General features: G+C 37.4%; 1 protein-coding gene across 1 annotated transcript in view; it reads right to left on the reverse strand.

Moving 5' to 3' along the window:
- The window catches only part of LOC123249910 (maltase-glucoamylase, intestinal-like), a 183,852-nt gene that overhangs the window by 101,897 nt on the left and 68,969 nt on the right, over nucleotides 1-12,986 (reverse strand). Inside the window, exons 16-22 of the mRNA XM_044679001.1 lie at nucleotides 11,543-11,697; nucleotides 9,912-9,996; nucleotides 9,248-9,304; nucleotides 7,801-7,925; nucleotides 3,905-3,993; nucleotides 2,077-2,126; nucleotides 1,164-1,331 (exon numbers count right to left, since the gene is read on the reverse strand). Of these exons, the coding sequence (XP_044534936.1) occupies nucleotides 1,164-1,331; nucleotides 2,077-2,126; nucleotides 3,905-3,993; nucleotides 7,801-7,925; nucleotides 9,248-9,304; nucleotides 9,912-9,996; nucleotides 11,543-11,697 (729 nt within the window). The remainder of the gene's footprint in view (nucleotides 1-1,163; nucleotides 1,332-2,076; nucleotides 2,127-3,904; nucleotides 3,994-7,800; nucleotides 7,926-9,247; nucleotides 9,305-9,911; nucleotides 9,997-11,542; nucleotides 11,698-12,986) is intronic.

The raw sequence follows: 12,986 nt of genomic DNA on the forward strand, positions 1-12,986 counted from the left end.
CTGTGGTTCAATCCTTTCCTCAAGAGTCAGTCCTTAGCTTTCTGCTTTTCTTTATGCACTCAACACTGGAGAGCTAATGTATTCTCACTTTTTCAAATATTTATACACTAGTGATTTTCAATAGCTCAGGACTGTAGTCCTGAGCCCTGTCTCTAACTATCTTTTCTTAATTCATCCTGTATTCCACTGCCAATTTAATCTTCCTAAATTACTGCTTGTTTATCATATCACTTTCTTGTTTGAGAACTTATTATTCCTCCCATTGCCTTATTGGATCAGTTCCAATCCTGGAATCTAATGTCCTTCATAATCCTCCAGATAAGCAGTTTTATCTCTCACTTAAATGAGAGAATTGAAAGTCAGAGAATTTAAATGATTTACCCATTTATTTCACTTTACCTACTCAACCTTTTTTCCTGATCATCTCCAAAAACGTTCTTTATGCAAGACAGCATGGAACAGTGGGGAAAGAATTAGATTTGGAGTCAGTGGACTTGAGTTCAAATCCCATTTACTGCTTTGGCAAAAGCATTTAACTTTTATGGGCTTCAAATTCTTGATCTGTAAAATGGTGGTTAAACCAAATAACTGAAAAGCTTAGCTATGAAGGCATCATCTTCCAATTTAGCACTTACTATAATCCTCTCTTCAAGTCTCTACCCATATTTTTCATTTCTGCTACAGACCATTCTCTGCCTTAGTCCGGTTCCTGGCCCAACAGTCACTCTCGAAACTGCACTGATTTACATATGCATCCTTTAGGATGATTTTGGGAAGGAGACTAAGGGAACAAGGATTAAGCTAACTGTAAATAGACTATATGTATAGAGAAAGGAGCTGGATCTGTGATTTCATTGCCATAGGGAACTTCTAAATGAAAAACCTCCCATTGCAGTTTGACACTTTTCTATAATTTGTAGTCTTAGAGAGCTGTGAAGTGGATATCTTTGCCTAATTCTCCTTCAGATTCCTTAACATCCTTATTCCTTCCTAGTCCTAGACACTGTATTTTCATTCTTTTCTATAAAGACACCCATTCTCTAGAGGTTCTCAAGGGTCCTAGAGCATTAAGAGTTTCCACATTGGCTTGGCAAATTGAAGCAACAACAACAATGAATATATTTTAGGACCTGGCACCCCATATCAAAGAAATGTCTCTTTACCCGGTACTCTTCAAAGTAAGTGACATTAGGAGAAGATCCAATGGGGACATTATTCTTCTTCACAGTGATGTTGGTAGGTTCTTCTGTCCCAAGGATTTTAATCTCTTCAAATACTAAATTATTTGGATCATTGTAGGATTGGTGCAAAACCTTCATATCCAAACGGTTCTGGAAGGCATTCAAAAAACAGCCCTTATCATGCATTCCAATTTTCAAGTATTTTAAATATAAAATTCTAGGATGACTTTTCCCTGTTGCCAGCAAGAATGCATCTATGTTGGCACAAAGTATATTTAGGAACATAAATTTTCTTAATATTATCCAGAGCAAAACAAATTCATTCATTTATTCCATTCCATTCCAATGCACATTCACCAATCCTTTATTTAAGCGTCTAACTTGCCCTTTTACTAGGAACTGAAGAAAATACAAAGATAAATGAGAAAGGGATCCCACTCTGAAGACATTTATATTTAGGAGAATACATCTATTGTCAAAATTCATAATGTGTTTTCTAATATAAAAAATTAATTTGGAGATCAAATACTCCTGGGGTCCGTGATTTTTTAAATATTTTGATAACTACATATAATCAGTTTCCTTGTAATCCTATGACTTTTGTTTAATGCATTTAAAAACATTATTCTGGGAAGTCTATAGACTTTAGCAGATTGCCAAAAGGGACCTTGACAGGGAAAAATATAAGAATCCCTTATGTATATTAGCAGTCTTTCCCAGAATTACATATATTTGAATACTGACCTTCAAAAAGTGCATGTACAACAACAGGCTCACACAGACACATATTGATACCTCTGTACACATTCTCATGCTTACACACACACACACACACACACACACACACACACACACACACACATATTCATGGAGCCATTTTAAAAAATTCACTCACTTGGGTGAACAAAAACTCATGCAAGATGTAGGAACCACTAGCTATAGTACCTGAAAGGGAGATAAATAATAGTCAGACTTTGGATATAGTTGAAACTTTGAATTATAGATAAAGATTTACTTATTCATGATGAGACCTAGGAGAACAGAGAAAAGAAGCACAATTTATTGTCCTTAAAGCCACAGGCTCTGGACACTAAGCCACTGAGTCTAGGGCTTCTGGCCAGTGTTACTCTCTTCAAAGATTCCCTCCAAGTTAAATATAAAAATTCCCTCTCAAGTTTCCCCCAAAGAAATGCCTAAAGAGAATTTAATCTAGAATGAAAACAATGGGTTTCAATCAATCCCAACACCAAAAATTTTGTTTCAGGGACATATAAATCTTTGCAAAAAATTTACATACATACATACATACATATGTATACACACACACACACACATATATATATATTTATATTACCAGTTTATGTGTATATTCATCACACAAACATACTAGGCAATGGGGGTGAAATGACTTTCCCAGGGTCAGAAAGCTAGGAAATGTCTGAAGCCAGATTTGAACCCAGGATTTTCTGTCAGGTTCTCAATCCACTGAGACACCTAGCTGCCCCTATCTCATATTCTCTTGACAATGCTCTTTCTCTCCATGACCAACCATGTTTTTCTCCTTGTCTTTTTTACTGGTCAAGCACTTGTCATAGTATCAAAGGAATGTCTGGGGACCTATCTGCAACCAATTTCAATGGAAATTGTTTAAATATTTCCACGAGTAGTCTGAAATATTAGGTCAAAGCTTATGAAAACTGTTGACAGGTGTTAAAGGGATTAAAGGATTCTTCCTTTAATTTAAATTTAAAGGGATTAAAGGATTCCCCTACTGGGGTGTTTCTGCTTTCTTCTCCATTGATACATTTGAAAATGGAGGTAATGGGCATGATCAATTTATTAGTTAGGCTTGCAGTAACCAATACATTGGGCCAATGGCCTCTCTCAATGACCAAAAGACCATAAGGTAGGGCTTACTAACCTTTATATAGATTTGGAAAATACAGTAAGACAGAGTCAAAAAGGTGGGGAAGAAAATCTGATTGATTTCAGAGTAGATGGTATAATCCAGGTGGGGACAACGTGACTGTCTGCATCAAGGAAAACAGGCTAGTACCCAGTTGAGACTAGTGACCACTTCCCTTTGTCATTAAAAAATGCTGATCGATTCATGGGAAACATCTGCATGTTGCAGACTTTGTTAGTGAATATGAGTTAGCTGGCTCACTGGCACCCAGAAAGGTTTACTAGGGAGATAAGACTCCTTTCTGGGAAGAAAGACAGTTCAGGGACAATATTTCTCAGAGCTAGCTTCAGAACTTAAAGATAACACCAGATGTCTTGGTATTTACCCAAGAGTTAGTGGTATAAAAGAGGGCAATTCTTTCCTTTTAATTACAATGGCTAAAGGTCAGATTGGCCTTTATACTGGCCATACTCAGAGGGGAAAGCTATATTCCTGAATGATTTCTAAATTAGGAATTCTGGAATTAAGGAAACTTAAGGGTACTTAAGTAGATGCAATTGCAATATGAAATCAATAGAATCAATTACAAAGTATAACTAATTTGAATGTCTCACCTTCTTCCTCTCAGGATCCCATTCACACAGCACAAACCATTCATTCTTAAATATTAACCTTCTTAAAGAGGTAAATTTCCAGAAAACATTTTCACCCCAGTTTAGTGGCCAGAAGAGGTCACTAAGAGGTCATAGACATGACTGTACATTTGGAACAACATACCCTGGTCTGTACTTGCATTACAGTCCAGGGAAATACTTACCTTTAGTTTCTCCATCATCCCAAAAAAGCTCTCCTCTAGCTTCCTTATTGTCATCAGGGGCAATGATGAGACCAAGAGGATTCTTTCGGCTACAAAAAAGAAGATCAAGCTGAAGGACTAAATGTTTTGATCTAATAAAAACTGACATTATCTAAGAATAATTCCATCCAAAACTATGCATAAACTGGAAAAAATCTGGTTTCTATTGTAGCATAGTGGGAAATTGCAGGAAGCTGGCTAACTAGGTGGCACAGCGTTGGACCTGGAGTCTGGAAGATCTGAGTTCAAATCTGGGCTCAGATGCTTACTTACTTGTGACCCTGGGGAAGTCAATCAACCCTACTTGTATCAGTTTTCTCATCTATAAAAAGAGCTGGAGAAGAAAATGGCAAACCATTCTAGTATCTTTGCAAAGAAAACCATACTGGGGTCACACAGTCAGACGTGACCGAAATGAATGAACAATAATCTGATTTCTATTGTAGTATAATATGAAGAGGATAGGATTTAAAGTCAGACATTGATTTCCAATCCTGTGTCTTGCTATTTGACCTTAGACAAATCCCTTAAACTCTCTGAGACTGTTTGTCATTTGCAAAATGGGGATTATACTTGGATTACTTACCTCTTGCTGTAGGAAAAGTATTCAGCAAACCTCAAAAGATCTAGATCTATAAAGATCCTGAAAGGCCACCTATTCCACTCCCTCATTTTAGGAATGAGCAAACTGAGGCTTTAAAAGACTTGCAAAGGTCACACAAGTGAACAAGAAAGGTGGGATTTGAACCTAAGTCTTCCTACTCCAATTAATTTTCATACCAAGCCACCTCCTACAATTGTACATTGTAACCTCTTTCCTTGCCATAAAAGATAACAAAAACCTCCCACTGTAATTAACCCAGTTACCCACGTTGTTAACATGAAGAAAAGACTAAAATCAGCTAATAAATTCATTAGATGAGAGTGTGCATGTGTGGTTTATTTTGAAATAAGAAAGCAAATTTTATTTTTTTCTCTAGGTAGGTTTGTGATCTCCAAGTCATTGTTGGTATTTTTAGAATTTCAAAAGGAAAAGATAACCCCATAAGAAAGGAGATGGTCAAATAATTTCCTAATTTGGGTAAAGGGGAATAAGCTGTGTTCTGGAAATTATGGACCAGAAAATTCAATGATCATCTCTAGACATATTTCAAAACCAATTGTTTACATTTTCTCCAGAGCCATTCATTTACTTCCTACATCTTTTTTTTTTTAATTCTTCCAAGTCATGTTCATCAGTTAAAAGAGATAAAAATACCAACTATACCACTCCTCCAATCCTTCAACTTCTTATCCAAAATAAAGTCTCTCAAAAGATACTCCAAAGTTCTGCTTACTGTATCATTCACTCCTACATTTATCAACAGAAATGGTATCAAATGAAGTCTAGTGAAGCCTTTTCAGTGTCTCTGTGTTCTTGGATCCATGCCCAAGAAGACAATTCATCAGATTTGCTTTGTTAGGTCTATATTTCTCTTGGGCCTCCAAGTAGAATAACGATAACTCTTCTTTTGTGGAATAGTAATAGGATTTCTCTCTCTCTTCCTTTAGGAAAGAGTAATAGAAATTCTCTCTTTTGTTAGTGCCTATGGATAAACTTTGGTGATCTCTGGACCATGAAAATAATGCTGCTCCCTCAGAATGTTAGGAATTAGCCTTCAAAACAATTTTCTACTACGAATATAGTTCCAAAGACACAAAAGTTCTCTCTGGCTTCCTTCACTGTCACATTTTCAATCTACTCATCTCTTAAAATAATTTTAAAATAATTTTGCTCCAGCTCCTCAAAATGATTTTCCTTTTGATTTCTTCCCTGGAACCTTCCTTTTCCTTCCTCTCGTCTTCTCTAAGAAACTTTTACCCTCTCCAGTAAATTAAAATATGGAAAGCTGTTGCTCAAGCTTTTTTTCTAACTTAGCCAGAAGACCACCTTAAACTCAACCAGAAAAGAAATTATGAAAGGTCTCTCCACTCTCATTTGGAAGACTTTCAAAATGATCCAGTAGTCCTTCTTGGTTCCCTTAGTAAACTCTTCTAGTAGCCTCATTATTTTGTGATAATCCTGGATCATAAATGTATTTGTAAAGCCTGCTCTTAATTTATTGCAAAATATCATTCCTTCTTCAACTGTTAACCTGTCACTGTGAGTGGTATATGTAACATTCTACATTTCTATACCTGTTTCCATGTGTTTCTGGATCTAGAAAGGTTTTATTTTTAGCCTCAACAGAAGGCAACTATATTTACAACCTATCATTTATATATACATTAATATATAATGTACGTGTGTGGGTATAAGAACACATCAGTTTAAACTGTTATTGCTTAATGTTACTCTTTTACCTATGTAGCATTGTGACTTTAGAATCTCCCTCAGGCTATTTCCCAACTCTGCGTGCAAATTCTTCCTTACTATTTCAAGCAAAGAGACATAGCTCCCCGAAATCTCAACCGAAATATTTTTGCTCTGCAATTTTCATGCAAAAATAGAAAACTCATATAATCACAGTTGGTAGGTATATTTAACTAACTCATGGCTCTTGACAGCTGAAAATGCTCATCACCTTGTAATGTCACATTAATTCAAGATAATTAAGCATCAAAAGGCCCCACAAACTATAAGAACGCCATATGTTTAAGAGAGGGGACAAGAAGTCCAGTCTAGGGCACCAGTGATAATGAAAAACCAATTGAAAGTTGCTCACACAAATTCATTTGCTGATATTCTTTGAGAGAAAACAAATATTCTCTTGACTAAGACAAGTAAGTATACTTGCTAAAATCTATTATAAAATTTTAATTCTTTTTTAAATTAAAGTTGAATAGCAAGTGAATTCATAAAAGCCATCTTTTCCTCGTTTTCAAGGATAGGGGGAAAATGTTTTCTTTCTGAGATACTTCATCTAACAGTGAAAAAAAAAGACATTGTTTTCCATGGAGTAATACTTCCACCTGGAGGAATTTTAGGATATTGCCACTAAAGACTTAAAATCTGTATCTGATTAAATGCATCTTTTCCTCTGCCAGATCCATGCTGTACACTGCTAGATGAATCTTCTTTGAATATGACTTTCATCATATTGTACTCCACTACTCAAAAATGTTCAATGGCTCCCTGCTTCCTTCATGTTCAAGTCTTAAACCTCCTGTGCCAGATTTTCAAGATTCTCCTTCATCAAACCCCAAATTAATTCCCCAACTACCTCTAACTCCCCTCATATCTAGACCAGTCTAACTTTCTTACTGAAGCTTGCATGTCCTAATTCAGCACTCATTCTCTTATAAAATAGCATCTTCTAAAAGACTTGTGATTAGTGGATTAGGAAACTCAAAGATGAGAAAGGAAAGAACATTAGGAGCAGAGAATCATAGAACTCGAAGGATAAAGAATGATGACTTAATTAAAACAGAAAATAGAACCATTGCTTCAGAAGTAGAGATTTTAGGGAAAATCTAATCTGTCTAGTCCAATCACATTCATTTTATAGAAGAAAAAACTGAGATTTATACAGACTAATTGACATACACAGTTAGTAAATGGCTACACCATGATTCAAAATCAGGTTCTTTGACCCCTGCGTCCACAGTGCTCATGCATTGTCTCTCATAGAGAACTTTGAAAATATTCTATTGGGTAAAACATCAAGCCAATAATTTTTTTCAGGAAGAACCAAGACTGAATGTTAAGGCTGAATGACAAACCTTTTGATTAATTCCCTCTTTTTACCTACTCAAATGAATTAATCACTGGGGTAAAGAAGCCACAGTGCCCACTCCAAGGTAATTTACACATCTATTCAGGGAAATGGCCAACCATGACTCAATCCTGGAAATGAGACTAGCCTTTGATGTCATACCTGGCTACTGTGGTTGTGGCTGGTTGCTGGAAGGGGAAAATATAGCCACCTCGAAGATGGAGTCCAATTTGTTCTGGTGAGAATGACATTTGCACCTGCTGTTTTCTCCAGGGTATGTGGCCACCCTAATTGGTACAGAAGCAAATATATGCTGCATTAGGAAGAGAATCAATCACAAACAGGGTAGGAGGCTTAGTGGATATAAAACCAGGCTGGGAGATCAGGGGTCCTAGGTTCAAAACTGGCTTCAGACACGTCCTAGCTATGTGATCCTAGGCAAGACACTTAACTCCAGTTGCCTACCCCTTCCCATTCTTCTGCCTTGGAACCAAAACTTACTTATCAGCTCTAAGATGGAAGTAATGGGTTTTTTAAAAAGGAAAAGGAATAGAATCACTTCTCAATTACATGCTTTGTCATTTGTCCGCACTAAAGTTCCTATCCTTCTACTGTTCAGTTGGGTTCCAGGTTTAGCATTAAGACTCTAAAGTCAGCATCATCTTGTTATCACATTGGGGATGCTAAGTTACTGTGGGTTTATACCATACGCAGAGAGGTTTGTATAAGAATCTGAATGCATAAACAATTCCCCAAATCTATCTGTCAGCTATTTATGCAAAAATCTTACTTCTCTCTCTCTATTTTGCAGAGGTTGGGGTCCGCAGGTATGAAACATTGCATATACAATGTCAAACTTGGTTGGCATGTTATTTAGGGTTAGTGAATTGCTCTTTTTTTGTTTGTTTTTATAAGTGGAGCTATAGGGAAAGGGATAGAATTGGAAATACACATAGAGGGTGGAGAAACAAAACCTAGAAACTTTTCAAAATATTCTTCTACTGCTCTTAGTTTCTTAGCTGATACTCAACTTAAACATCACCATCACTGACTGTCTGACTAAGATGATCAAAGAGATCCCATGACTTCATTGTTCTCCCTAAGATTCACTGTAGAATCTCAGTGCAAAAACCGTGATGCATATCATTAGGCAATTAGTATTCTGATTTGTTTTGATGACCTGTCCCCCCTTTTTTATTGGTTGTTACAAAAAAGACATCGAGGTGGCTCAGTGGATAGAGCAGCAAACCTCAAGGGGGTTCAAATCTGGCCTCAGAAACTTCCTCGCTGCGTGATCCTGAGCAAGTCACTTAATCACTTACCCCCCATTGCCTAGCCATTAATTACCACTCTTCTGTCTTGGAACTGATACTCAGAACCAATTCTAAGTCAGAAGGTAAAGATTTTTTTAGATATCTAGGTAGGTAGGTGAGGCATTATTCAGAAATAAAGGTGACATAAAACCAAAGGATTCATATTTCTAAAAGAAAAAAAAAGAAAGAAATGTCAAGAGCAGAGTTGACTGATTCTCCCACAGTTATATTCCCTTTCCCTGCACCCTCCAGGAAGCCCTGTCTAAGCAGCTATGCTCACCAGGGAGTCTACTTACAGTTTCGTAGTCATACCAGACAGCATCAGGCAGGTATGCTGTCACGTTCTCAGCACCCTAAAACAAAAGCAAAGCATTAGCCTTTACATGCCTGGGATGCAAAGCATCCATTGTTCTTCCCTGACACACTTCCCAACCCACACCCTTCCCACTGAAGCAGGGATGCTCTCTCCCATCACAGAATACTCCTCCCCCCAATAACGAAAGGAACAAATGCAGGCAACTGAGGCAGATCCCCAAAGGGTCAGGTGGAGAAAGTGGAAATCCTAAGCAAATTTGTCATCAGAATTTGGCTAACAGAATCAAATGAAATGATATTTCTAAAGCACTTAGCACAGATCCTGGCACATAGTAGGTACTTAAATGTTTATTGATTGATTAGTTCCCAGAAAGTAGGAGAGGCTGAAAATAACACTGAGACAGGGTGGTTCAGTGGACTGAAAATCAGGTGTAGAATAAGGAAATCCTGAGTTCAAATCTAAGCTTGGATGCTTCCTGGCTCTGCCATCCTGGGCAAGTCACTAAACCCCCATTGCCTAACCCTTACTCCTCTTCTGCCTTGGAACCAATTCAGAGTAATGATTTGAAGACAGAAGATAAGGATTTTTTTTAAAGGGGGAAAGGGACAAATATGATAATACTGAGTCCATATGAACAAAATTACCTCATCCAGAACAGGAGTGATGAGAAGCCCAGGACCCCACAGAAACTGCCGATACACATCCCAGGTATCACTATCTTCATAGAACCTGAGAACCAGAGATCAGAGGGGATAGTTCATATCATTTGTTACTTCCAACATTGCTCAAGGATTCAGATTATTATGTGGTATTACAAAGAAGAAAAATGGGGCAAACTCTATACAAAGTGTCAAAGGACATCTTTAATACCTATTACCATCTCTGATCCAAAGTCCTCTACTGTAGTACCTATCTAAGGCTGGGTTTCCTAAGCAGTGTCTCCTATCATAACTACTTTTCTTTTCTGCCCTCCTCCAACTCAACTCAACTCAACTCAACTCAACTCAACTCAACTCAACTCTCCATATCCTCATCAACCCACAAAAGGTTCTGTTCTGGCTGTTAGAGCAAAGAGAATTGATTAAGCTAATTCATGAAAAATGTCAATAATTTTACATGTATAGTTGATATAGTTGGCCTTCTCAGTGGATGGGGGAAGAACTAAAGGGATGGATTAAAAATGAAATGAAGTAAAAGATGAAATTAAAATTTGGGACTCACCAGTTCCAAAGATATCTGGATTTCAATAAGATAAAAAGGTATGGTCTTTAAAAATAACACCTTACTTAAAAGGAATAAACCTCAAAGGATGGAAAACAATTTTCCAGATCAGACTGATGAGAAAGGAAAAATTTTTCAAGCCAAGGTTCTTTCCATAAAGCACTTTAATTTAAACTATCCCCCCCCCCCATGTGGGACCAGTGGATGCAGATAAAAGTTTTGTTCATGCTTTCTTCTGCCAAAGTAACCTATAGAGTATGTCTGTAACTGTGGACACTGTGATCATTTGTACATTGTCCCTCTTATTTATTTATATGGAATATTATCAGCATGATCTACACAAGTTTGCCTGTGTCATTTGATTGTCCTTCAGTCATTTCAGTCATGTAAGACTCTTCATGACTCCATTTGGAGTTTTCTCAGCCAAGATAGTGGAGTGGTTTGTTATTTCTTTCTCCAGCTCATTTTACAGATGAAGAAACTGAGGCAAACAGCATTAAGGGACATCAAGGATCACACAATTAGTAAGAATCTGAAGCTAGATTTGAACCCAGGAAGATGAGTCTTCCTGACTTCAGGACCAATGTTCTATCCACTGTACCATCTAGCTCCCCTTTCCCAAGTCACCTACCTGCTCAAAAATCCTTCTTTGACAATAGGATAAAGTAGTCTATGAATTTAGGCTTTTCCAATTAACAGTATGTCTATGTATGAGTCAAGATAGGAAATTCCTGTTGAAATCCAATTTTAAAACCACTTGATCAATGTAAAATTTGATCTATGCTTTTAAAAAAAAAAAGGCTGTACACAGTAAGTTCAGTGCTTCTTATGTGATCCTCTTTTTTTTCTGATCTCTATATCTGGAAATAGTTTCATATTTGTTTATGACTGCCAAGTTCATCTATCCATCTATTTTTCCTCTAAAAGAAATCACTTGGTAATCCCTGGAATGGCTTTCAATTTTTACCTGAACAGATAGAACCATGTAGACTCAGTCAGAACTGAGTCTCTGTTTTAGAATGTCAGAATTCAATATGGAGATCAGGGAACTCACTCATGAAGAAGGGGCCGGGCCACAGTGTCCCCCTGAGTGTGAGCTCGGAAAAAGAGAGTGTAGAGATAGGGCAGCAGAGTATAGCGGATGTTCAGGTAGTGTCTGGAAGAATTCAAAAGAAGGGAATCTTTTCCAAATGCAGCAGGATCCTGGTCCTAGGAGAAAAAGGGAAAAGGTATTTGTCATTATAGATCACAAAACATGAAAACATCCAGTTGATCTTCTGGATGGCTCAGTGGATAGAGCACTGAACCTGAAATCAGGAAGACTTAAGCTCAAATCTAGCCTCAGACAGTTACCAGCTTTGTGACTCTGGGCCAGTCATTTAATCTGTTTGCCTCAGTTTCCTTATCTATAAAATAAGCTAGAGATGGAAATGGCAAACCAATCCAGTATCTTTGCCATGAAAATTCCAAATAAGGCCATAGAGTTGGAATGACTGAACAACAACAACCTTCTGTGCGAAATACCAAATGTTCCAAACCACTAGTTTTGTGCAAGCCTAGAACATGAAGAGAACCTAGTGATGATATGTCCAATTGTACACCCTCAAAAAAATCTGTCCAAAAAAGTTTAGTGGCTTGGAATTTTTGAAAAGCTATTCTCTTACTCTGCTATTTCTCACTCAAGACATTTCACCTCCAGATTCCATGCATTTTCAGTAGTTGTTCTCCATGCCTAGAATATTCTCCCTCCTCATATTAGACTCCTGGCTTCCTTAAAGCCCCAACCAAAACCTCATCTCATATAAAAATGCTTTCCAGATTCCCCTTCGTTCTAATGCCTTGCCTCTACTGTCATCCAGTCATTTTTCAGTCATGCCCAAAGCTCCGTGGCCCCATCTGGGGTTTCCATGGCAAAGATACTGGATTGCTTTGCCATCTCCTTCTCCAGCTCATTTTACAGATGAGGAAACTGAGGCAAAGAGGGTCAAGTGATTTAATTCCTTTGCTAGATTTGTTCAATTGTTTTTCAGTTGTGTCTGATTCTTCATGATCACATTTGGGATTTTTTTTTTTTTTTGCAAAGATATTGGAGTTGTTTGCCATTTCCTTCTCCAGCTCATTTTGAGATATGAGAACACAGAGATCATAGGGTCAAACAGCTTGCCCAGGGTCACATAGAGTAAGTGTCTGAGGCCAGTCTTGAACTCAAGTTTTCCTGACTCCATGCCCAGCCTTGAAACTACTATGTCATCTGACTGCCCCCTTCCCTCTACTGGTTATCTTTAATTTTTCCTGCATATAGGTTGTTTGCACATAGTTGTTTTCTTGTTATCTTCCTCATTAGACTGAGAGCTCCTAGTATAGCAAGAACTGTTTTTCACCTTTGTATCCTCAGCACTTGGCACATAGTAGGTGCTTAATAATGTTTATTACTCAGCTTTCACTCCATTGTTGTCTTCTTTTATTTTTTAATTGTTTCTCCTCATTCTTTGAGTATA

The sequence above is a fragment of the Gracilinanus agilis genome, chromosome 5 (assembly GCF_016433145.1).
Source record: "Gracilinanus agilis isolate LMUSP501 chromosome 5, AgileGrace, whole genome shotgun sequence".
NCBI classification, from domain to species: Eukaryota; Metazoa; Chordata; class Mammalia; order Didelphimorphia; family Didelphidae; genus Gracilinanus; species Gracilinanus agilis.